Source organism: Dendropsophus ebraccatus, chromosome 4 (genome assembly GCF_027789765.1).
Source record: "Dendropsophus ebraccatus isolate aDenEbr1 chromosome 4, aDenEbr1.pat, whole genome shotgun sequence".
NCBI lineage: Eukaryota > Metazoa > Chordata > Amphibia > Anura > Hylidae > Dendropsophus > Dendropsophus ebraccatus.
In genome coordinates this window covers 65878337-65905385 of record NC_091457.1, presented here as the reverse complement: position 1 = coordinate 65905385, position 27049 = coordinate 65878337, and the positions used below count along the sequence as shown (strand labels likewise).

At 44.4% G+C, this 27049-nt stretch overlaps 1 protein-coding gene across 4 annotated transcripts; it reads right to left on the bottom strand.

Annotated features, from left to right (window-relative positions):
- Positions 1 to 1946: 1946 nt before the first annotated feature.
- CBFB (core-binding factor subunit beta) lies at positions 1947 to 26699 on the bottom strand. Of its 4 annotated transcripts, none has more exons than XM_069965998.1 (6): positions 26491 to 26699; positions 24062 to 24148; positions 20055 to 20171; positions 7180 to 7296; positions 6666 to 6794; positions 1947 to 2312 (listed from the first exon to the last, which is right to left on the bottom strand). In XM_069965998.1, exons 1-5 carry the CDS (start codon positions 26566 to 26568, stop codon positions 6669 to 6671), a joined length of 525 nt encoding a protein of 174 aa, XP_069822099.1. In that variant the 5' UTR covers positions 26569 to 26699; the 3' UTR covers positions 1947 to 2312; positions 6666 to 6668. The 4 variants fall into 4 exon arrangements, with proteins under 4 accessions (XP_069822099.1, XP_069822098.1, XP_069822100.1 ...); XM_069965997.1 differs by having other exon boundaries at positions 1947 to 2294; XM_069965999.1 differs by having other exon boundaries at positions 6699 to 6794.
- Between the last annotated feature and the right edge of the window lie 350 nt (positions 26700 to 27049).

The window sequence follows — 27049 nt, the reverse complement described above, 5'->3', positions numbered from 1 at the left end:
ACTCCTCCTAGCAGTTCTGCATCCCCACTCTGCTCCCTCCCACTCCTCCTCCTAGCAGTTCTTCATCCTCACCCTGCTCCCTCCCACTCCTCCTCCTAGCAGTCTGCATCCCCACCCAGCTCCCTCCCACTCCTCCTAGCAGTTCTGCATCCCCACTCTGCTCCCTCCCACTCCTCCTCCTAGCAGTCTGCATCCCCACCCTGCTCCCTCCCAGTCCTCCTCCTAGCCATCTGCATCCCCACCCTACTGCCTCCCACTCCTCCTCCTAGCAGTTCTGCATCCCCACCCTGCTCCGTCCACTACTACTCCTGGCAGTCTGCATCCCCACCCTGCTGCCTCCCACTCCTCCTAGCAGTTCTGCATCCCCACTCTGCTGCCTCCCACTCCTCCTAATAGCAGTCTGCATCCCCACCCAGCACATCCCATTGGCAAGTTCACCTCACCAGAAAATAGTGCTGTGACCCTTTAGTTTGTGTTCACACTCCCTGCCCACAAGCATCTTCATAACAGTGGTACCACCAGATGACACAATTTTAACACTATTTTACAAATAGCAGTAAAATTATGCCTTTTTTTTAACACTGCACTATTTTTACAAAATGTCTGTAAAAGCATGGTCAACACAACACGTATAGTTATGCAGAGGGCTGTGGATGGTATTCAGAGAAGTGATACCAAAGCTTGGGCAGCCTGTCTGCTACATAACAGTGTATGCATTGTGATAAAGAACAAAATGATAACAATAGATGCAGGATTTAAAGTAAAGAAAAGGAATCAGTCCTGAAAACATCATACTATATAAAATCTACCGGTAATCATTGGTAAAATGTACATACTTATCTATCATTTTCCAGTGATTACATTTTATGGGGCTAATAGTATGATGTCTTCAGGACTGATTCTTTTTCTGTATTGTGGTGAAGAAACATGCGGGCAGGGAGACATAGAAGAGTAAGCTTGAGGACCAGCATCAAGGCTGTGAGAGGGTTAACAGGAAAGAAGACTAACATTATGTATATTGGGGGTAGCGTAAAGACCATGAGATGATCATGTGATGGATGGACAGCACATGATGTAGAGGAGAACCAGAAGATTGTTCTAGAGGTCATGTCGCTGGTCTCTGCATTGCAACAATGGTAGGGAGCTTCTAACAGTAGTAAACTGACCAATTAACCAGGGTGCCATAGGGAGTTTATAGCCAAGGTGATGATCAGGAGTCAGAAAACACCTTTAACTATTCAACTCAAAGCGGGATTGTCTCTGCTATTAGCTGTACAAAAATAAAAGCACATTATAGCAGTAATCATAATAAACCATTCTTCCCCTCACAAAGGGGATCCCCCCATAATGGTTCCCCCCTATTATTACTACAATGCAAAAACCGCACTTGTGGACTTTGTTATTTGCATTTTGTCCACTGTGGTTCTAAACAGAGACTTCCTATACACTTCCCCTATGTGTAAAACCGTAACCAGAACTGTTAAAAACGGCAACAGATGGGGCTTTTAGAGTGCAATAATAATAATGCATTTATCTAAATCCATGTACACAATTATTAGAGACTGGTAAGGGTTTCCACTTGTGCTTCAAGAGTTTCTTGACCCTTGGTTGTCCTCCATTTGTCAAAAAAAAAAAAAATATATATATATATAGAGCACAGAAAGTCGGACAATTATTCAGTAATGTTTTACATAGTACAAAAAAAATATATTAAAACAATAACAAAACATGACAAAAAACATAATTAAAAAGATAAAAAGGCATCAATGTGGTTGCAAATGAACTGTTTGGCTGAGTATTAACCCTTTCTGCAGTGAGACGTCCAGTAAGAACCGTCTGGTATACTGTAACAGTGGTGTTTTCATAATTGACCTAACACCAACACGGCTGTCTGACTGGATATATACCTGACAGAGGGGGAAAAAAAAAAAAAAAAAGAAAAAAAAAAAGTAGAACGCACAAAAATAACCGTAACAAAAATATCATTAAAAAACACTGTTGACCTATTTTATCAGCACACTGTAAATGAAAACCTACAGCCGCCCGAGTGCACATGACATGCGGCTAAAAGCTTGCATAGACGAGGGATGTAAACCGTTGGTTGTAGGGCACAGACAGCACGCGTGCAGGAAGCTTCAAAGTGAAGGGTTGAGATGAAATGGTCAAAGGCTTGTATTCTCCTTGTCTCACAGATGACTGGAATAAGAGAAGCTGGGAGGTGGGGGTCAGGCTTAACGTAGCTTCAGGTCATCTCCACTGCCCAGGCCGGAGGTGGGATCCTGTTGCCGCCTAGCCTACACCAGAGAGAAATTCTGTTAAAAGTTAAAAACAGAGAGGTAGGCATGTGCAAGTGACAGAATACATGATACACAGAAGCAGATAAAGGAGTCGGATGTCATACTAGAAAAGTCTTCCAGAACTACTTTTAGTTTTGCAACTTTCAATGAACTGGATCAGCAGCAAATTACCTATTGTTTATATCGTTTTTTTGTTAAAACATATTTTTAAAGAATTTTTGGTAATGTTTTTTTACTAGTTTTCCATTTTACTATCGACATTATAAAATAATCCTGAAAGTTTTCACTTTAGCCACCAAGCCGAATAATGAGCCGACATGTCCTGATCTGCAGTGTCCAGTGTGTCTACATCACCGCAGACAGAAGCACAATAAAAAAAAGGTGACAAGACAGAATCTACCACCATTAACAATAGTTAAAGCCTCCTCCCTTCCTGTGGAAGGACCTCCACACAAGTCACAGAGCATGCTTAGAAACCTCCCCCATAGAAGTGAATAGGGTCAACTCCAAATCTACCAGATCGGCACACGCTTACAGTAGGCATCGGACGCATGTAATAGGACCCCAACTGTAGTGTTCACCAGTAGAATGACTGTCAGAAAAATAAAGGTGGGATCCTGGTATACCTTACCTCACACATTCACAATACTGGGAACCTCTGAACAAATGTACACAGATATAAAGAGACATTAGCAGCATTACTTTCAATTCATTTCTATTTTGCTGCTATAAAAGGTAGAAACTGTAAATTGTCTGGTAATACCAAATTCTATGCTGTCAGCAGGGGGTACATAATCTGGCTGCTCTATCACTGAAGGGATATTCCCAGCTCAACTAGAACTGTTAAATATTTCTACACCACCATAGAAGTGAAAAAGTTACAAAATTTTGGCATATTTACTTATACAAAGTCTAAATCCCTGAAGAAGAATTTATCTTTGTATTTACATTTTTTCTAAGTTCAAATCTGCAATAGGGGTTCTGTTTTTGTCGCCATTTATCTGCTCATTCACTAGAGGAGAAAAACAAAAAAAGTACCACATAGCTGGTGGTTACGCTGCATGACATCAACGAAACCCTCTGACTTTAATAGGATCAGCAAGGTTTCCACTATGGTGTCCATCATTTTACCGGACATTAAATACTGCTTCCAATGATGAAAAAGCAAGCAAACCCACTAAGGCTACAAACACACAAACCGTATACGCAGCAGACTTGGTGGGGCAGATTTGATGCTGTGTTCAGTTATTTAGATCTAATCTGCTGCCTATCTGCTGCGTATCGCAGCAGTAAATACGCTGCATATACGGTGTGTGTGTTTGTACCCTAAAGAATATTTAAACTAATCCTGCAATTATAGATGTGTACAGCAGGGGGAGCTGCAGTCTCTCTAACAACAAGCTCTCTGTTATGTACATTACACCAAGCTGAAATCACACGTTGACAATATTGTGGTGAGAAAAGGGGCTGAGCCTGCAGACCTGTGGTGAAGGAAGAGAAAATGGACGGCTGACGCTGCAATGGCTTTTAGAGGAAGGATGGTTAGAGTAAAACAATAAAAAAGGAGGGTGGTTGGTTTCATTCAATGAATGCATATGGGACTACCTCAGACAAATAAGATTTTTTTGCTCCTAAGATTATAATACATCATAATTTAACCTGCACGTCCACCTTTGAATCACATAAACTACAGGGTATGTTAAACTCCAGAACTGCATTCACAACATTGCAGGCTTCAAAGTGCAAATCCCCCATGGTTTACATTCTGTGAAGTGCTGGCTTTATACCAGGCACTGTGCAACAATCTGACATAGAACAAACTGGCTGCCATAAAGAATGCAGCGGCGATTTACCAGCTGGGAAATCCCCTTTAAGGGTCTCCAATTACAACCAACAGAATATTAGGCAATCCTTTATGAGCCTGCATCATACTTGAAAATATAAAGATGAAAATATAAATATTCTTTAACCCTTAGGGGACCGGGCCAATTTAAATTTTTGTGTTTTCGTTTTTTCCTCCTTGTGCTTAAAAGGCCATAGCACTTGCATTTTTTCACCTAGAAACCCACACAAGCCCTTATTTTTTGCGCCACTAATTGTACTTTGCAATGACAGGCTGATTTTTTCCATAAAGGACACTGCAAAACCAGAAAAAAATTCAATGTGTGGTGAAATTGGAAAAAAACAAAACAAAAACGCATTCCTTTGTGTGTGTGTGTGTGTGGGGGGGGGGGGGGTTCGTTTTTACGCCATTCGCCCTGGAGTAAAACTGACTTGTTATATATGTTCCTCATGTCGTTACGATTACAGCGATATATAACATGTATAACTTTTATTGTATCTGATGGCCTGTAAAAAATTCAAACCATTGTTAACAAATATATATTCCTAAAAATCGCTCCATTCCCAGGCTTATAGCGCTTTTATCCTTTGGTCTTTTGGGGCTGTATGAGGCGTAATTTTTTGTGCCATGATGTGTTCTTTCTATTGGTACCTTGATTGCGCATATGCAACTTTTTGATCGCTTTTTATTACAATTTTTCTGGATTTGATGCAACAAAAAATGCACAATTTTGCACTTTGGGATTTTTTTGCGCTTACGCCATTTACTGTGCGAGAATGTGATAAATTAATAGTTCGGGCGTTTACGCACGGGGCGATAGCAAACATGTTTGTTTATTTATTGGTTTATTTTTATTTATAACATGGGAAAAGGGGGGTGATTCTGACTTATTAGGGGAGGGGGCTTTTTATTAATAATGACACTTTTATTTTTACTTTTACACTTATACTAGAAGCCCCCCTGGGGGACTTCTAGTATAAGTACACTGATCTCTCCTTGAGATCTATGCTGCATAGATATACAGCATAGATCGATGAGATAGGCACATCGATTGCTTCCGGCTGCTGCAGCTGGAAGCAATCGAGTGCCGAGCCGGGATCAGCGCCATTATGTTGCGGTCCCGGGCTACGAGCGGCACCCGGGACCACGGCTCCGCTCTGAACGCGTGGAGGCGGCCCTGGACGTACGGGTACGTCCAGGGTCGCCTAGGGGTTAAAACACCAATCTGATCTATAACAAGGGGGTCCTTTATTTTTCAGTACTAGACTGGTCAGCCTACAGCAACAAACATTAACTACTGGTAATCTTTGCTAACTTACCATTCAATGAAAGTTGCTAATTTATGATTCACCCTTAGCTACTGAATGGCTACGACCACACAGCTCTAATATCATACCAGATGAGAAAATGACAGCACTGTTCAAAATTCAAGCCAGACCCCGAGCCTGACTTAGTCTATACATACGTTGCAACTAGTGTTAAGGTCCTTTTAGATGGGTAGACATGGTAGATCGTTGTTAATTAAATTGCGTCGTCTGAGCAGCCCATTCCTTCCATCATTGTTGGCAGCACATCACTTACTTATATAATGAGATATATGGCTGATGAACAATGATTTCAAAGTCTGCATAAAAGATGCGAGTCTGTAAGCTCATGCATGCAAGCAGGGCCCTCACTCCTCATGTATGGATAATTATATGTAGATCTCTGTAACATCTATTTTTTGTCTATGTATGTACGCCCAGAATTGTAAAGTGCTGCAGAATCTGTTGACGCTATATAAATAAAAATTATTACTATGCGAGCACAGATAGCAGTACAGTCCCCATCCCCTCCACAGGGGAGCCGCAGCATGTGTAGTCACCCCCTGCAACTAGTCACACCATTTGTTGACTATGAATTGTAGATATTTTTGCTGGTGAATAGATAAAAATCTGCCCATGTAGACATATGTGACTTCTAAATATAAAGATTCTGCAGCGTTATTAGGAAAAGCAAAGTGTCTCAGGTCCTTGGGTGTGTACTGTATTAGTTTGTGTTATAAGTTGTCTGTACTGTTTTTTCCCCCTGGATTCTGGTGATATGGACATGTGAACCATGCAAAAATGGGAGCAGGAGTTTTTTAATTCAACCCACCGACATCTATGGGCTAAAACAGACACCCATCTGGTACATGCTGGACATGATTTGCACCCAATGGATCCTCTTGACTAATGGGTTTTGCTGGGTTTTCTGTATTTTATTTGCATTTGTGATGAAACCTTAGAGTCTCTAACAAAGTCTCCAACAAATATAATATCTTTGTCTAAAGTGTGAAAATGGTCCTACCAGCAGCAGCAATCCAGGGGTTTCCTTCCAATCATTACATGTACAGTCTAAAACAGCTGTCCTAGCTATTTTATGACGCCAGTCCCTAATGGGATCTGTCGTACAATGCATTTAATTTGACAATACGAGGCCCACCCTCAGATTTGGCACCCACTGTTAATGCATGCAAGCAGTTATCATTTCTAAGAGGTACTGACCAGTTAAGGGCAGCGTGGTCGCAAAACTCTCACCTCCATTTCCTCCCGGTGAGAGCGATCTCTATCCTCAAACTCTCGAGTTCTTCTGCGAGCTTCCTCGAAGGCCTGTTGTGCCAGGGCGTCCTCATGCTGAGAACAAAGAAGAACAATACTGAGTATGCCAACTTTCCAGGGCTCACAACTATGCGCTGTTTTGTTTTTCTTGTGAAGTGTTGCATCTAAAAATAGCATTAAATAATGTTTCATTCTTAACCAGCTCCCAGCGGGAACTTGGGGGGGGGGGGGGGGGTGAGATTTATCAGACATGGTGTAAAGTGAAACTGGCTCAGTTGCCCCTAGCAACCAATCAGACTCCACTTTTCATTTCTCACAAACGCTTTAGAAAATGAAAGATGGAATCTGATTGGTTGCTAGATGCAACTGAGCCAGTTTCACTTCACACTATGTTTGATAAATCTCCCCTTAGTTCCTATTATTAAATCCATCCCTCATGGACTGAGTGATCTATACTGACCTGTGCTCTGTCTTCATCAAACTCTAAGCAGCCCATCCCATCCAGCCGCTGGAGGTCTATCCATCCTCTCCACATGACACAAACACCGTTTAGGATCATTGGAGCCTTTAAATGTACCTGAAATAGAAACAGGAATCCGGATTAGCATCATCTTATATCATCACCAGCTAACATTAAAGGGCTCGTATGAGAACTGGACATTTCACATTATCCTGCTCTCCTCCACAGGGGGGTTTATAAGGCGACAGTTCTGTAACAAGATATAACTGCTATGTAACGCTATGGAACATAGATGTGGCTTACTGTGACTGTATAAATCATTGAATTGAGGTATCATCAGGAATAATTCAAAAATACAAGTCAGTTAGGGGGCGGAGTCTGCGGCACCTGTCCCATTAATTCAATAGCATGTCTCCCAGGCACTCCGCCATCCACCCACAGAATTGACATGTCTGCATCCCACACTGCGGGGGTCCCAACTGGTAAGCAGAGTTTAAAGAGTTAATGCCAGGCTGAAGCGTGATCGCTGCTGCCTGTCATAATTGGTGAGGGCACGGCTGCTACCAAGATCCCGAGCACGCTTCATAGCTCCTTAGCACATAATGGCATATGGGTATGGCATGGGTTGTCTCATCACAGGCACCCTTGTGTGGCATTAGTTGTCTGGGGGTTAATGGGGTACACTGGAGAGTTAAGGTCTTTTTTTTTTTTTACTAACACATTGCTTTCATAAAGTTATATTACTATGTAATATAACTTTATGAAAATAATTGTACACTTTTTTTTTTATTTACCCATTACTGTTGAGTGGCAGCAGTAAGGGGTGACACGTTTTTGTAAGGAACTGCACGGCTGTTCACCCGTATTACGGTCTCAGTTATTCGTAGCCATGGGGTGGGGACCCAAACTTCTGGATTAACAGAGGAAGACTCAGTTGATCTGGCAACTGGCAGCCATGACAGGTACACTTTGAAGTCTTTTTTTATTTTGCTAAAACAATTCTTCCAAAGTGGTGCTATAGCAAAATAAAAAAAAAAAAAATAAATAAAAATCTTTCAAATCAACTGGTCCCAGCAAGCGCCAGAGTTTTGTAATTTACTTTATTAAACAATCTCAAGTTTCCCAGTACTTATCAGCTGCTGTATGTCCTGCAGGAAGTGGTGTATTCTTTCCAGTCTGACACAGTGCTCTCTGCTGCCAACTCTGTTCATAACAGGACATAATGCATGTATGTATACAAGGCAATGGATCCGTAGCGGATTTCGCTGAATAAAATCCGCTGCAGATCCGTTATGTGTGAATCTAGCCTACGGCAGCATGATAAGTCTTCCTCACTATCTCCTCTCTGAGGGAGAAAAGCGATCTGGTGTCTAAAGTTATAGGAGGAGGAATCACTTCTATACATAGATGTGTTGTGCCATTCCTCTGTTATTCTTACTGGAAATGTATGACTAAATAGACAACTGGATGTTACCAACTGGGGGCGTGTCCCTTTACTGTGACACTGTCAGCCTGGATTGGATACTTTAAGGCAGGGATGGGGAACCTTCGCCCCCCCAGCTGTTACTAAACTACAATTCCCATTGTAATGGCCCAGAACGGTATTTATTGTCAGGCGCCTGGAAATGTATTGTTGCTATTGACAGTCTGTATTAGGGCCTATGTATTTGCTGCTCTTCCTTAGCTCTCTTGTACTGGTATTGTTTTCTGCTATATATTTAATATGTTGTTATATATTAATCGCTAATAATACAAATGTTGAGCTTGATCAGTGCTCCTCCCCTGCACCCTATCACACTGTAGTGATTGGCCAGGGGAAAGCTAGCTCCGCCCACCTATTACCCAGAAGGGCTGTGCGGTCTTGTCAGTGACAGTTGGTAGTCTGGCATTGCCAGAGTCACATCTAACCTCCCTACGTCACCTCAATAATCCTGTCAAGACTCCATCCTCAACCCCCTGACCTGTTTCCAGTCAGCCATAAGGACTAATACGTGTCCTTTAAGTCTCAGCAGGACATCCTCTGTATTTATTAGTGCCTGCTGTCAGATTAGTGAAGTGATAGAGGCTCTCCCATTCACCGTCCACATCTTCCTGGCTTCCAAGTCAGTGTGTCCATGCGTCTTCCTCCTACATGACAGCGAGCGTTGACAGCGTCAAGTCTCTTCAGTAACTTCAAGTACCTATTCACATGTACCTTATAAAGGCGGAAAGCTATAAAGTCCCTGGAACAGGTCTGTCTTTTTAAAATCCTATTTATCCACCAAGTCTAAGCTATAGTAACCAAGGTAACCCTCCCCCTGAAGCAAAGGACTCTGATCAAGCCAACAGTTTGCAGTCATCAGATGCCCCTGTATTGGATTGTATATAGTTATCCTTAAAGTAAAGTCTTGATATACTTTCACCGCTATTGTGTGAAGACTTTTATTAAAAATTATATGTCCCTGTGTGTATGCTGAAGAAGACAAGGGCCCCAGCACCCTCGGACCCCACCGTGACAGGAAGGTTTCAGAAGGTGAGCCCTAAGGTTGCACTACACCACCCAGCAACACAATACCCTCAGCATATTACAATAATACCACCAAAGGGACATTACAATTTTTCTTAGCGTCATACATAGGACATGATCATGCCTGGGCAGCCTAAGCTAAAGCTTTGGCTGCCCAGGCATGATGGGAATTGTATTTTGCAACAGCTGTAGGGCCGAAGGTTCCCCACCCCTGCTTTAAGACAATGCCATTCTAGTAGATCAGCGCAGCCACTAAAAAAAGTAGATCAACGGTCACTAAAAAAGAAAAAAAAAATGTTGGAGACAGGAGCTAGGTGAAGTTTATTTCAAGCATGTTCTCTCTAGGCTCCTTGCCATGTGACCAAGATAGACTCCTAATGTGAGGCTCTATAGTCTCCACACTTTTGATATGTCTCTATGACAGGTACACTTTATGGAGCCTTTACACTGCTCAACCACTGTACAGACAGGGCCATACAAAAATGCTGGGTCATTCATGCTGGCCCTTCACTTATATGTGGATACACTGTGCGGCCGGCTAACAATGATTTTTAGTCCTGTAAAAAAGTGATCACGTCTATTAATAAAACAATATGGGCCTGTTTAACTGATAACCCCCCCTGTGTTATAGGCCCTTTAGGCAGTGTTCTCATTTCCTTACACTGGAGCAGTTACTTCCTATCAAGATGACAGACTCCATTAGAAGGAAGTGCTGCTGACCAATCAGACATTCTTCCTATGTGTCGCTGGTACTATGAAAGCACAATGCTGCTGTATTGTCAATGTAATAGGGGTCTGGCTGGGTTATTACACTCTGACACCCCACACAGCCCTGCTCATAAGGAAAGTGATAATGGTATTAGTTACTCATATGTATGCTTTAGTGAACATCTGGTATTTACAACCTTATAAGCTGAGCTGGCTGGAGTATTAGAATTAAAAGCTTTAATTCAGTGCAGGAACGGCAGCTAGCCTGCTTATTAACACTTTCCATATAGACACAAATACATAAAACAACAGCATGAGGAGGAAAAAAAGTTGTTATAGTCAATGTCGTATCTGCTTCAACAGAACCTGTCATGTGTGCTGTCTCAGTCATCTTCAGAGGTTGTAGACACACGGTTGTGCACATAGACCTGGTGCTCTGAGAATACACAACCATTTAATATGGGCCTAGTGCCAAAGGCCGCAGGATTAGTGAGGAATTCGGTAGGTGCAGAACTACAGGAGAAACATGAGCTGGATCTGGACGTAGGCCGAGGAAAGAGCTTTCATCAATTAACTGTACAGATCTGACTACTACCCTTTATACTCATGCCAGTCACAGGATGCCCAGGGGCCCACATACTGCACAGACTATGAATGGATAGGGGACAATATACTTGTAGCTTGTGACATTATTAATCAATTCTGCTTCCTAACAAAATATTGGGACCCAATTCAGCACTAGTTGAATCAGAAAACCTATGACAGATAAAAGAAGAGCAGGCAATGTGATCTGTGAGCAAATATAAAATCTTCAGAGAAAACTAAACTTCAAAGCAGATGCACAGAGGGGTTAAGTGTTCCTGCTTCACTACCCCCTTGTCAGGACATAGCCTTATTAAGGGACAGATAAGGTAATGTAGGAAAGAAAAAGCTTCCTCAAGGCCAGGAACCAGCCCTCCTATATATGAGACAGAGAGACATTAGGTACATCAGGGACCATTTTGTGGCTGCAGCTCCCTCTCATGATGTCCACACTACATATATGACCGGCCGTTCTGTGACCCGGCTGGGTCATGGAACTGCAGGTCTCTGCAAAAGATCATTTTGGCCGGTACTTAAGTACCGGCCGGATGATCTTTCCCGTCGCAGTGTTTTGATGCGGGCGCATCAGCACACGCCCACATCAGAACTTCACACACAATGAAGCAAGCAGCCGGAGCCGCTCGCTTTATTGTGTGAACTGACAGGTCTTTCTGCAGCCGCAATTCAGTGAATTGTGGCCGCAGTGAATTGCGGCGCCGTATGGGATCCCGGCTATGTGTATACGCTCCGGCCGGGATCCCATAGCAGATAAGGCATTGTTCCACACCGTACAAAGTATGGCCGTGGTTGCCGATGGCAACCACAGTCGTACTTTTTTATGTAGTGTGAACATAGCCTAATCCTGTATTGTGGGGTACGCAGGGTACATCAGCCAGGCTGCATGTGTTGGCATAATGTCTAGGCAAAGAGGCTGCATAGACCAAGGGCACTTCTCCACACTTTTGTAATAGTATTTTGTTAATTTCATAGAAATTAACAAAATACTATTGCAAAAGGAAGCTAGAATTAGAATACAAAGCGAATGTGGACTTAATGAGCATATTGATTTAAGTATGTTTTTGTAATTTGCTGCCCCTGTATCCTTGCAGGAATCTGTACCTTCATAGTAAGGGTACTATTACACGGAACGATAATCATGGTCATCGGCTGATCATTGATATAGGTTAGAACCTATAATTGTCGGGCGCCGACCTCGCACCGCTACGTGTAATAGCGGTGCGCGACCGGCGACTGATGATATACATTACCTGGCCATGCTCTAGGGCTGCTCCCGGGGCAGCTTCTCCCCGGGTCCCGCGCGCTCTAGCTTCAGAGCGGCCTGTAAGCTAACAGGCCACTTAGCCAATCACAGGCCAGGACCCAGGGAGAGCGCGCAGGACCCAGGGAGAAGCAGACTGCAGGAGCAGCCCTGGAGCGTGGATAGGTAATGTATATAGTTTAAGCAAGGGCTGCAAGGATATCGGTAACAATGTCCTTGCAGCCCTTGTTAAACGATTATCGGGCCGTGTAATAGGCCCAGTAAACAAGCACCGATCTAGCAGATCGGCGCTCGTTTACAGTTGTTATCGGGCCCCTAACTGTTTTTAATCTAAGTATAGGTACTTTTTTGTATTTCTTTCATTTTTTTATGTATTCTGTTACGTCCCCTCACCTGTGCTCTAGGAAGCGGTTTAGGAACACACATGAGTGGGTGAAGTAGTATCTGAGGAAGCTCGCATGTGCACGGGAAACGGCTGTTACACTGTCAGCTACTGAGCGGCGTCCCCGCCGACTGCTACACACTCTGAACGTATTTAAATGAAGACTTAATAAAGAAGACTTTTTTTTTTTAATTTTATGGCGAGTGCCTCCTAATTTTCTTTTCTATGGAATGGCATATGAAACAGGCAAGTACCAGTCAATGATGAATTCAGACCTGATGAAACAATCAGATGGATCTTGAAATGCATTGTGCAAAATAAAGTTACTACCAGCTATTTTAATTGTGTGCAGCGTTTCTGTAGACAGTGACCTTTGGGATTCCTGGATTATCAGAATGTACTGGGAAGCCCCCTCACAGACAGTACAGAAAAGCCTGGTGCTCTCATGTCCACTGCAAGCATAGTTTCCATCTTCATAGCTAAACAGCAGCATGATATGTATCAGCATCAGCATATGTATATCTATTAACTGGGAAGTTTGAGCCTACAAAGATTCTATTCATTACAGGCAATCTGCAACAAATCCTCTGAAACACTATGCAAGTTGTACTACAGCTGGCATGTTTTTACTGCAAATGCTGTAAAGTAATATGTGTGCTCAATGGCGGCCAGGAAGTGAGTGGTAGCAGATACTGGCAGCCATGGCTCACTTACATGGAAACAAAGAAGATTGTTGGTAGAAAAAGACCACCTGGTCCATCTAGTCCTTTATCTTAAGATAGATATATATTATTGTGGACTTGCCTACCACAGCTGGATACAGCGCTAAGGCTGCCTCAAGAACATGGATAACCCCTTTAAATGTCTCAGGTTTCGTTAAACCTGGGGTGCAGCTATCCTTTGTGCGAATCAAGCACATCTTCTACCCCCCACTTATGTGTCAGAATGTGGGAAGGGGACACTATACCTGATGTATATGATAATGCAAGGAGGGGTTAAGCTACCCAAGTGTAAAACCATAATAATAAATCTGCCCAGTATTACCAATGCCCCCTCAGCAATATAATTTATTATAGAGTTCCACCTCCCATTATACCAGACAGAAAACCCATCATCTCAGGGATGACAATGATAAATAGGTTCTGAGACAGTGGTCTGGTGATGGATCTTCTGCCTAGGCTTAGTGGATGAGTAACTAAACAGCGGCACTGTCTTATGACAGACGGATTCACTGATGTGTAACATAGATGGAGAATAGAAGAACATTAAACTGCTTAGCTCTATAAAATAACAATGACCAGGAAAAATACCAAGAATTGTATTTCAAAAGGTCAAGACTGGGTCTATGCCTTCAGCCAGGATCTGTGTAGTGACATAAAAGACACAGGCTGGCCATGGGCAATATGGAAGCCAGTTACTGACTTGTGAAGTGCGACTATCTATAACAGAAGTACTCAGCATGGCAACAGACATTATGTGTAGCCTAAGGGGGAAGCCACAGGAGACGTAGACTAACATCCATTCATAATGTATGGTGACTAAAGTCAACTCAGGGACAGAAGGCCATCGGTTTACATTGACCTGTATTTGCCTTTTGTACCTTTTATTCTGGATTTGAAACTTCCTAATGGATGAATGTTATGAAAGCAATGGTGTATCTTATCTTTTCCATGAGTCCATGCCTCATAGTAATTCCAAAAAACAATTCAGTGAACATTTTAAGATACAACAACTGACCCATATGGTATCCACTTACTATGCCACCCTAAAGTTTTAGACTGGACCCTATAGAACAAAAGTGTATTATCATAACCTAGGTTTGGCTATATTAGATAGATAGATAGATATATCTCTCAAGTACCAAGGTTGGGTCAGCGGTAACACTTATCAGATGCACAGTCCTCACGAGGTCTGGCTTAACACCTCCATAAGTAGAGAAAGGAATGGGTTGAAGACAGCATCAATCTCGGATTAAAATCAGAACTTTATTGTGCCTGTTCGCATATTCAAAAAGGTGCAAGGTTTCAGCTCATGTCCTGAGCCTTTCTCAAGCATAAAATATCGTACAAAGATCCCTTTATATCACCCTCCACCAATTACACACAGCAATCAATTAAAAATCCAATGGGAAACAGGGGAGTGGGCGCAGTTACTGAAGAAATTTGGGAATATGAAGTTTATTGTGTGAATATGATATGCACCGCCCACTCCCCTGTTTCCCATTGGATACTTTTTAATTGATTGCTGTGTGTAATTGGTGGAGGGTGATATAAAGGGATCCTTGTACGATATTATTTTATGCTTGAGAAAGGCTCAGGACATGAGCTGAAACGTTGCACCTTTTTGAATATGCGAACAGGCACAATAAAGTTCTGATTTTAATCCGAGATTGATGGTGTCTTCAACCCATTCCTCTCATATTTATTTATATATATATATATATATATATATATATATATATATATATATAGGCTCAGGCTGGCAAGAATTACAAAACAAAGGTAGACCCACCTATCACCCCCCCATAGATTCTGCACCAACAGTACCTAATGCCAGCTGAGCAGAGTTTCCTGCTTTTGTCTAGTGATGCAGTATACACCCCCTCAGCCATTCACTAGCTAAAGCAGGTTGCCACTATGGCCAATGACCGGGCAGACTTTTTCTGCGTGTTAAGACAAACACAGGAAGTGCTGCTTTGCCAGAATCAGGCACTGCCAGTATGACCATGGTAGGGGATTCAGAAGGTTTTGTTTTATTTTTATGCTAGCCTAAGTTCATGCACAAGATTTCTGTGGGACTGGACAACCCCTTTAATGCATTAAAGCGTAACTGTAATTTCAGGGTCATTTTTCTGAAAACATTAAATATCAACAGTTCAAGTGATTTTCAGAAACTCTGTAATAGGTTTTATGTACTAAAAGAGTTTCCTTCTGGACTGAAAAAGCAATCTCCCAGCCTCCCTACTCACATCAGATGAAGCAGGATTTCTGTCTCCATTATGTGGCTATGGAGAGGGGAGGGGCTGTTAGGAGTGACTGAGCACGGAGGATTTCTGCAAAGCACAACACCCTGCAATCTTCTCTCAGTAAGTTCATAGATAAGCACTGACCTTTCTGACCCCAGAATCCAGTGTTTTAGGTGCCCAGACAGTCTACAAACAGCTGACCTTCATGTCGTCTTCTTCCTGCTCACTCATCTCCCTCGGCCCCTCCCCCCTCCATAAGGATAGAATGGAGAGAGCAGAACCTGTCTTCACTGGCTTCTCTGTAATGAAGATGTGTTTGCCTGATAATGCACAGATAAGAAGTCGGGGCTGATAAAACCTATTACAGAGTTTCTTAAAATCGCTTATACTACTTATTTCTGCAATAAAAAAAAAACATGACAGTTACGCTTTAACCCTTAGACGACCCTGGACGTAGGGTTACGTCATGGAAGTCTGTCCCCAGACGACCCATGACGTAACCTTACGTCCTGGGTGTTTTTCCCGCTATGAAGCGCGCTCCGGAGCGGAGCGCGCTTCATAGCAGGTGGGGGCCGGCTGCAAACAGCAGCCGGGACCTCACCGGTAATGACACGCTGCAGCGATCGCGCTGCCGCGTGTCATTAACCCCTTAAACGCCGCGATCGCGGCGCGACGGCGGCGTTTAAGTGTAAGTGACAGGGGGAGTCCCCTGTCACTTACCGATCGGGACCCCCGCAGTATGACTGCGGGGGTCCCGATCGTTGAAACGGACTGCCGGAGGTCTCTCACCTGCCTCCGTGCGGTCCGATCGGCGATCTGCTACACTGAGCCTGCACAGGCAGGCTCAATGAGCAGAGCGCCGATAACACTGATCAATGCTATGGCATAGCATTCATCAGTGTAGAAATCAAAGTACTGTATGTAAAAGTCCCTCAAAGGAACTTCAAAAGTGTAAAAAAAAAAAGTTCAAAACACTATTACACTACCTGAAAGCCCCTCCCCCAATAAAAGTCTAAATAACCCCCCTTTCCCATTATATAAATAAAACATATAAAAATAAATAAATAGATAAACATATAATATACCGTAGCGTGCGTAATTGTCCGATCTATTAAAATATAACAACCGTCATTGCGATCGGTAAACGGCGTACAGGAAAAGAGGGGAAAAAGTGCGCAGATTACCGATTTTATGTTACATTATATATTAAAAAAAATCAATAAAAAGTGATCAAAACGTCCGATCTTCACAAATATGGTATTAATAAAAACTAGAGATCATGGCGGAAAAAATGACACCCCATACAGCCCCGTATGTGAAAAAATAAAACCGTTATAAGCGTCACAATAGGCCCATTTTATTAATATTTAATTGCCAAAAAAAAGGATTTCATAAAAAAATACATATATAACATTAGAGAATCTGTGTAACCTGCATATGGTTGTGTTCGGACTGACCTATAGAATAATAGTGTCATGTCGCTGTTACCATATAGTGCATTACGTAGACACAGGAACCCCCCAAAAGATACCATATTGCATTCTTATTTACGATTTCACCTATTTATATCTTCATAAATAATATATTTGGAATTCCATCATACATGTTATGGTAAAATGAATGACGCCATTACACAGTACAACTATTCCTGAAAAAAACAAGCACTTACATGGCTTGTAGATAGAAAACTGAGAGTGCTAGAGCTCTTAGAAGGGGAGGAGGGAAAAACGAAAGCACTAAGATCAAAATTTGCGCGGTCCACTGGGTCATTTTGGGCCTGGTCCTCAAAGGGTTAAGGTGGAGTCTCTATTGTTTTATCTGCAAAGAGTTTGTATGTTCTCTCTGTGTTTGCGTGGGTTTCCTCAGGGTTTCCTCCCACACCCAAAACATACAGATAGGTGAATTTAGATTGTGAGCCCTAATGGGACAGGGAGTAATAATTGGCAAAAACTATGTAAAGTGCTGCGGAATCTGTGTGCGCTATACAAATAAAAGCATTATTATTATTATTATGTAGATTGCAGATACAACTCTGCTGCCATCATATTTACTTCATAAAGACTACAAGTGATGTTGGGAATTACCTCTAGTAAACCACACACATCATCTGTTAAAAAAAAAAATCTTTTGTTGAAGTAGTCATGCCCAAAGACCTTCCAACTGAGTTTTCCCCACCCCCTGGCCAAGAAAGAGATCTAGTTTTCCTGCTTGTGTGTAGGAAGACCACAAGATGATAGAAGCCTCCAAATACGTAACAATGAGGAAGTTGAGGAAAAGGAAGCATGTGCGTTAAAAAAAAAAAAAAAAGCCCTTTTAGATTGGCCGATGAAAGGCATCGAGTAATGATCTCACAAGGCTTTATAAATGTGCCACCTATTGTTGCATCATTGCTGGCCACAGATCAACCCTCTACATAGGGTGATGTGCAGCTTGAACGATGCACCGAATGGAATGCACAAAAGATCCAATCAGCCGACGAAACAGCGCTTGTTTGCTTGCTCATCAGCTGATCGCTGGCCCTTTTACACAAGCAAAAAAATAAATAAATAAAAAAAGACTAGAAATAGGTTGATACGCAGATATATTTAATAGCAGCTGTGTGAAGATGTGTAGAATGCAATGCATAAGAATCATCAGTAACGCATCAAAGGAAAACTGACTGATGAATGTGAACAGCCAGAAATTATTCATCAAACAGCAGAAAGAAAGACATGACACATGCATCGGTCCTCTGGCAATGAGATCACGTGCAGACTCTGGTGACATTTTTAATAACTTGCACAGCCATGATGTGAACAATATTCTAAAGAAAGCTATTTTTCATAGCCTGCAATTGACATGCAGACAATATGACAGTCTCCTATAAGGAGTTCTTTTTCTGATCGATTGAGGGCTATATCTAAAATGTTGGAAGCATACAGTTATCCAAAAAGTCTTGGTATGCTTGGTAAGCATTAAGATTTCCCTTCACTGGAATTAAAGGGGTACTCCAGCGGGGGGGGGGGGGGGGGGGGGGTCACTTTTTTGCTGGGACCGGGGAGGAGGTGGCTGAGAGAAAAGACGTCCACTTACCTCCCCGGTTCCAGCGGCGGGTCCCGCATCGCGGAGCTCTGGTTCCCGGCCGCTTACGGGTGTCTGACATAGGCCCGAGACGTGATGTCTCAGGTCCGCTCAGCCACTCCGTGAAGGAGGCGGGATCCGTTTCAAGTCCGTTCAGATCCCGCCTCTGTCACTGAGTGGCTGTCACGCGTCAGACACCCGGAAGGCGCCTCGATGCGGGACCCGTCGCTGTAGTCGGGGAGGTGAGTGGACGTCTTTTCCCTCGGCCACCTCCTCCCCGATCCCAGCAAAAAAGTGCCCCCCCCCCGCTGGAGTACCCCTTTAAGAGACCTAGGCTAACTCCTGAAAGACAACCCCCTATAGCAATTTTACAATTCAGTCAGGCAGGTAACGTTTTCTTGCCATTCACCAAACCCAGACTCATCGATCGGACAGCCAGACAGAAGTGGGATTCATTGCTCTACAGAAGTGCTTCCACTGCTCCATCCACCACTTGGCATTGTGCTTGGAGATGTAAGGCTTGTATGCCATGTAGTCCCTGGTGTGACACAGCTGCTGAATTTAATGTCAGATAAGAATTGGAGCTCTACAGTCATTGAGTAAGAACAGCGTTGCTGACTTTTATACACTATCCACCTCAGCACTGGGCGACTGTATGTGGTGAGTTGCTGTCATTCCAAAACACTCTTTATTTATTTTTAAAGGAGAAGTCTGGCTTATTTTTAAAACATTTTTTTATGTAGACGGAACGTAAAAAAAATATTACAGCTTACTTCTCCCCGTGCCTTTCCAGTGTAGGATCGCTGCTTCAGGGCCCCTGCTGTGTTGCGAGATCTCCCCCAGAGCTGACGTCACGACCAGGTTGATGGACTGGCTGCTCAGCCAGTCAGTGACTGGGGCAGGTTGCCAATCCAGTCACTGATTGGCTGAGCGGTCAGTGCATTACCCAGGACAGGGATTTTACCCTCCTAGTCTTGACGGAATTACGGGAAATTCCTCGTGGTGGGGGTCCCGGAGCCGGTCACACAGCGTATCGCAGGCATGGGGAGAGTAATAACTCATTTTGTTTGCCGCTGCTGGCTGGCTGGCTGGCTGTTTAGCCGGGGCCAGACTTCTCCTTTAAAGTACCCTTGATTCTACATATGGACATATGGTACAAGGTTAAAGTTAAGTAGAAATTCACTTTTTAATAATACCACTCACAATTTCAAATTTCACATTTGTTACAGCGGTGGTATCCTGGAACTCAGTGAGCTCTTTAGAACAAACCATTCTTTCACAAATGTTTGTAATGGAAGATGAAAGTGCTTCATCTTATAGACTTTATATCAGAACCTTCTATGCAATTTATATATATACAAGGAGAAAAGCATCGCTCCTCTTAAAGACCTACCTTTCCAGACTCTCTTTCGAAGTCCACATAGTCACGAGTGGGGGCCTGGCGAGGCTCTCCCTGCCAGCTTGCTGGGAAGAACTGTAGCGATAGATTGGTTCCTGTGGCCACAAAAGCCTTAAATAGAGAATCAATAAACAGAAAGTCAGAGGTTGTCTATGTCTAATGCTGCCAGAATAAATAAGAGAAGCCCTCTGGTCAATTCTTTCTGCCTAAATTATTACATGGAAATCGCTGGACTACTAAAAGTCGCTATCAGTTTTACTGTATGAGGGCTGGTTTAAAGGTTGTCACATGGGATTCTATTTGCCCAGTTTATTCCCAAAATAAAAAAGGACTGGCATCTTGGTAGGCAAGAGGGAACAGATTTTTTTTTACCTTTTCCTGCAAAGAACCTTGAAGTGGGCCTGTCAGCAGGAAAACGGGTGTAAATAAGCTCATAGGGGATAATAATAATAATATTTATTTGTATAGCGCCAACAGATTCCGCAGCGCTTAATCCTCAGGACTCTGGGCATAGTCATTGTGTTCACACATAAATGAGGTTCAAATGACGGCAAGGCGCCAGGCAAATGCAATCCATGTCCTCTTATTCCCATGCCTCTATACCTGCTTGATCTGCATTACTCCATTTGACTGACAGTCACTAGATTAAAAGGACTATGGTGGCGAAGTGAGCGGGGCTAAGAATAAGCACCATGACGTATGATTTAAAATGAGGTATGAAAACGGTAAAATGTACCCTTTACACCTGTGTAGAAAAGTCATAATGCTAAAAGGGGGTGACAGTGTCACTTTAAAGGTGGCCATACACTTTCAATAACTGTCAGATAAACAAACAGTTAGCTCTCCTCCCCTCCTACAGAAATGTTTGGTGTGGCTGATTGTTACTGTGTTCTCTATGGGGAGGAAAGGCGTAAGCCGCAGCCAGGCCCCCATACACTTTATACTCATGGCCAACCCTGCCTCGAGCGGTGGGTACATTCAACAAAAATGTGAAGTGTATGGGGACCTTAAAGGACAACTCCCGCGGGACCCCAAAAAAAAAAAAAACACAGACACACACAGACACCATACTCACCATCTCTCCGGTGACGATCGCCACTCGATTCGCCCGCCGTCCGCCTCTCCGTCGCCGCCTTCCGCCATCCAGCGATGTCTCCAACTTCCGGGTCCAGGGGATGGAAAAGGCTGCCAGTGCGCTTGCGCACCGGCAGCCTTTTCATTGGCTGGAGCGCATCACATGGCTTCCAGCAAGCTCAGCCAATCAGGGCTGAGCAAGCTGGAAGCCATGTGATGCGCTCCAGCCAATGAAAAGGCTGCTGGTGCGCATGTGCACCAGCAGCCTTTTCATCCCCATTCACTTTGCATGAAGACGCCGAGGAGGAAGAAGACCCGGACCGCCCCTCGGCTCTGACGTCGTCGTCACCAGATGCCGCCCCGGAGAAGAGGACCGTGACGATCGTAATAGGTAATGTATACATTCCTTAACTTCCGGGGTGGGGGGTCGGGGGTCCGAAAGTGGGGGAAGGGGGCCAGGCCGGGTATTTAACCACATTACAAAGTTATATAACTTTGTAATGTGTGTTAAATGAGCAAAAAAAAATTTTTGTGGGAGTTGTCCTTTAAGGTACAAGGTGCCTACACACTTCATACAGCTGTCCTTTTAAATCCAGCATCTTAAAAGTCCTGTGAAAATTTTTATTAAAGTATTGTATTGCCCCCCAAAAGTTATACAACTCACCAATTTACACTTATTATGGGAAATGTACATAAAGTGCTTTTTTTCCCTGCACTTACTACTGCATCAAGGCTTCACTTCCTAGATAACATGGTGATGTCACGACCCGACTCCCAGAGCTGAGCGGGCTGTGGCTGCTGGAGAGGATGATGGCAGGGGGACACTGAGGGACACAGGGCACTGGAGGGACACTGAGCATCCCTCTGCCATCATCCTCTCCAGCAGCCACAGCCCACACAGCTCTGGGAGTCGGGTCGTGACATCACCATTTCCAGGAAGTGAAGCCTTGATGCAGTAGTAAGTGCAGAGGAAAAAACACTTTATAAGCATTTCCCATAATAAGTGTATATTGGTAATTTGTATAACTTTGGAGGGGGGGGGGGCAATACAATACTTTAATAAAACATTTTTGCTGGACTTTTCCTTTAGGCATATGGTTTTACCTCTCTAGCAGTGTCTGATCTCCTGCAGGAATGAAGGGTCAGCATGGTGAAGACATGCTTAAGGCTTTTCTTTTACCCCACTATCTGGTATCTGGGGAGAGTCTGGACAACCCCAAATACATGAGATAGGTGTCTGGTATTAACAGAATCAGTACATATGGGTGCCTTAAGATAGAACAGTGTTCAAATAATGAAGGCCTTGTGGTCAAACTCAGAAATAATTCTAATTTATAGGCATTCTTCACAAACCTACCTACAATTCTGTACTATAGGGCTGAAGCTGCTATCATATGTTGCCTTTGTATGGGACATAATTACAGTTATAGCCTAGAGGCAATGCTTGTAGGGGAGAATCCCTCCATAATATTGCCATCCACAAATCAACATATTACACTGTATATGAAACAGGAGATTCACAAAGCTATATGACAGACTCATAGATCTCTACAGGTCCCATATACAGCTCAGTACAAGCTGGAACGTGTACAGAACTGCAAGACAGTGGTGTGTATGACGCCTTACACTGTGCTATTCTGATGAGATGAGAAGTTATAACTCATGTACAGCTGTATGGACACACAGGTCCTGAGGTCCTTAGACATATCTGAAATCAAGTCACGTTTCCCAGGATTGGATCCAGCTTTTCCCATTATCCTGGGAGGAGTGGCAGGGAGCGGAGCAGCGCTGACAGCCACCCAACTAGAGATAAGCAATTCGCTCACCTCTGTTAAAAGTTATCCACTATCTGAACTATGGGGCTAAGGCCCCTATTTCATGCTGTCAGTGCTCGTTTGCTCCTCTTTCCCGCTTGCTGCCACCGCTATTATACGCGGCAGCAGCAAGCGGCTGAATGCGGGAGGGGCCGCAGGGAGCCACGGGGGGCTGCCTGGGTGATCTCTAGATCGTCCAGGCAGCCCATAGAGGATGGTGGCAGTCTGCTGCTGCAGCTCCTATTCCACCGAGCGACGGCAGCAGATCGCTGCTATCACAGTCATTTGTTTTTCAACGTGGAAAAGTCATGCATATATCACCGCTCCATTCTGATGGCAGACTCCTGTGCCTGTACTAGCAGTTGGACACCCAGTGATCAGAGAGTTATCCCCTAATTGTGGAACAACCCCAAATGTAATGTGTTAATGTGTTCACCTTAAGGTCAGGTGGTAAATCCTACAGTCTATACCTATAGTTTAACTGGTTTTCTTTTAGTTTGCAGGATCTGCAGCAGATTTGATGGCGCAGATTTGAATCTGCAGCAGATTTGATGGCCCAGAATTGATTTGCTTTGAATCTGCAACTTCAAATCTGTTGCAGATCCTGTACATGTGAGCGTACCCTTAGGGTGCGTTCACACCTACAGGATCCGCAGATTTGATGGTGCAGATTTGATGCTGTGTTCAGTTATTTAAATGAAATCTGCTGTGGATCTGCAGCAGAAAATCAGCTGCGGATCCGGTAAGTGTGAACCTACCCTGAGGGTGCGTTCACACCTACAGGATCCGCAGCAAATTTGGAGCAGATCCGCAGCAGATTTGATGCTGTGTTCAGTTATTTAGATCTAATCTGCTGCGTTTTGCAGCAGAAAATACGCTGCGTATACGGTGTGTGTGTTTGTACCCTTAAAGGGATTTACAGAGGAGCTGCCTTATTTTTATCTAGCTATAATGTACAGCCTATAATGCATTGTTATCAGGAAAAGCAAAAAAAAAAAAAAAAATGACCAAAGCTGAAATGACTTCTAACACCCCTAGTTATACACACTGGACCTACAGGTAAACCAACAGAGCTCACAATCTACAGCTGGAATAAAACCTATAAAGACTTACTATTTCCGAGCGCCCATCCCTGCAGGCATTCTGAAAGCGCCCCTGCCGTTCCTCATGCGGCCGGTCCCTGAAACCTGTATACTTGATCTGTGGACACACAAACACAGGGTAACAGGTCAGTAACATGAAATAGTCATTAATAGCAATAACCTGGCATAATGACATCAACCTAATGACAGTGCCCAACGTAACAATCACCTATGCCGGGGGCTACCAACATATTGGCTTCTATTAGACAACACAAGTGCTCTTCAACAATACAAGCCAACAGGAAGTGTGGTGGGTAGAGCGGCACTGCCATGTTGTATCTGTGACCTTCACTGATAGGATGGATAATAGTGAGGAGTAGGCGGCACAGGTGGTGTATCTTATAAAGAGCCATAACACTATCCAGCAGAAGGTGGAGCCCAAGGACCAGCGGGCGGGTATACATACATCAGCAAATGTGGGCGAACAAAATCAGCTTTATCGAGCAGTATAGATGGTCCGGACTAAGTCTCCATCTGGGATCACCATGCAAGTCACAAAGTCATTACAGTCAGGCAGCTCTGTTACTTGGCAAAGCCCCTTGTGCCCAGCCCTACTATGTGGGGGGGCCTCAGGTTATAGTGACCCCTTCTCCATTCAGATTACTCCCTCTGCACACTACCCCATAGTACACATAATGCCCCATTACATGCTCTCTGTACTACACACACTCTCCCCTACACTACACACGACCCCTCCTCCCCTCTCTATACTACACACGACCCCTCCTCCCCTCTCTATACTACACACGACCCCTCCTCCCCTCTCTATACTACACACGACCCCTCCTCCCCTCTCTATACTACACACGACCCCTCCTCCCCTCTCTATACTACACACGACCCCTCCTCCCCTCTCTATACTACACACGACCCCTCCTCCCCTCTCTATACTACACACGACCCCTCCTCCCCTCTCTATACTACACACGACCCCTCCTCCCCTCTCTATACTACACATGACCCCCCCCTCCTCTCTCTATACTACACATGACCCCCCCTCCTCTCTCTATACTACACATGACCCCCCCTCCTCTCTCTATACTACACATGACCCCCCCTCCTCTCTCCATATTACACATGACCCCCCCTCCTCTCTCTATATTACACATGACCCCCCCTCCTCCTCCTCTCTCTATATTACACATGACCCCCACCCCCCCTCCTCTCTCTATATTACACATGACCCCCCTCCTCCTCTCTCTATATTACACATGACCCCACCCCCCTCCTCTCTCTATATTATACATGACCCCCCTCCTCTCTCTATATTACACATGACCCCCCCCCTCCTCTCTATATTACACATGACCCCCCTCCTCTCTCTATATTACACATGACCCCCCCCTCCTCTCTCTATATTACACATGACCCCCCCCCCCTCCTCTCTCTATATTACACATGACCCCCCCCCTCCTCTCTATATTACACATGACCCCCCCCCTCCTCTCTATATTACACATGACCCCCCCCCCTCCTCTCTATATTACACATGACCCCCCCCCTCCTCTCTATATTACACATGACCCCCCCTCCTCTCTCTATATTACACATGACCCCCCCTCCTCTCTCTATATTACACATGACCCCCCCCTCCTCTCTCTATATTACACATGACCCCCACCCCCCTCCTCTCTCTATATTACACATGACCCCCACCCCCTCCTCTCTATATTACACATGACCCCCCCCCTCCTCTCTATATTACACATGACCCCCCCCCCCTCCTCTCTATATTACACATGACCCCCCCTCCTCTCTCTATATTACACATGACCCCCCCCCTCCTCTCTATATTACACATGACCCCCCCCTCCTCTCTCCATATTACACATGACCCCCCCCTCCTCTCTCCATATTACACATGACCCCCCCTCCTCTCTCTATACTACACATGACCCCCCCTCCTCCTCTCTCTATACTACACATGACCCCCCTCCTCTCTCTATATTACACATGACCCCCCTCCTCTCTCTATATTACACATGACCCCCCTCCTCTCTCTATACTACACATGACCCCCCTCCTCTCTCTATATTACACATGACCCCCCTCCTCTCTCTATATTACACATGACCCCCCCTCCTCTCTCTATATTACACATGACCCCCCCCTCCTCCTCTCTCTATATTACACATGACCCCCCTCCTCTCTCTATATTACACATGACCCCCCTCCTCTCTCTATATTACACATGACCCCCCTCCTCTCTCTATATTACACATGACCCCCCTCCTCTCTCTATATTACACATGACCCCCCCTCCTCTCTCTATATTACACATGACCCCCCCCTCCTCCTCTCTCTATATTACACATGACCCCCCTCCTCTCTCTATATTATACATGACCCCCCTCCTCTCTCTATACTACACATGCTCTCTCCTCCTCCTGTGTCTCTCACCTCACATTCACGACTCAGTTTCCGGAAAAATTCCTCATTCTCGAACTTGCTCCTCTGATCCGGCACTACCCGCGGCATCCTTCCACCAACCGGGAAACTCGATATCTTCCAGTCACCCGTCCGGGTCACCGCACTCAGGGTATCTCCCGCCCGGTGGTCGCCGTTTGTAAGCTCCACCTCTTTCCTGCTCAGCGCTAGACCCCGCCCATACCATCACGTGCCCCGCCCACACAGCGCTGCTTTGTGATGTCTCACACTAACTTACCGACTGTGCAAAGAGGCAGGAGAGGCCGAAGTCACGTGACGCCGCCTCCTTCATCCTTTTGTCACGTGATATCATGTAGTCATACAGTGGCGGCCAGTGTGACCTGGATTTCCAGTCAGTGGATGAGAGGCTGCCACGGTTTTCTTTGATACCTTCCATTCCCATAGTCCTTGTAGTGCGCTCCAGGGACATGCTGACCCTCAGCTCTACATTCTACTACATAAAGCAATAGAGACAGGCAGCTCCTGTATGTGTGTGCCACCTCCAGGGCCCTCAGCAATGACCGACACTGGT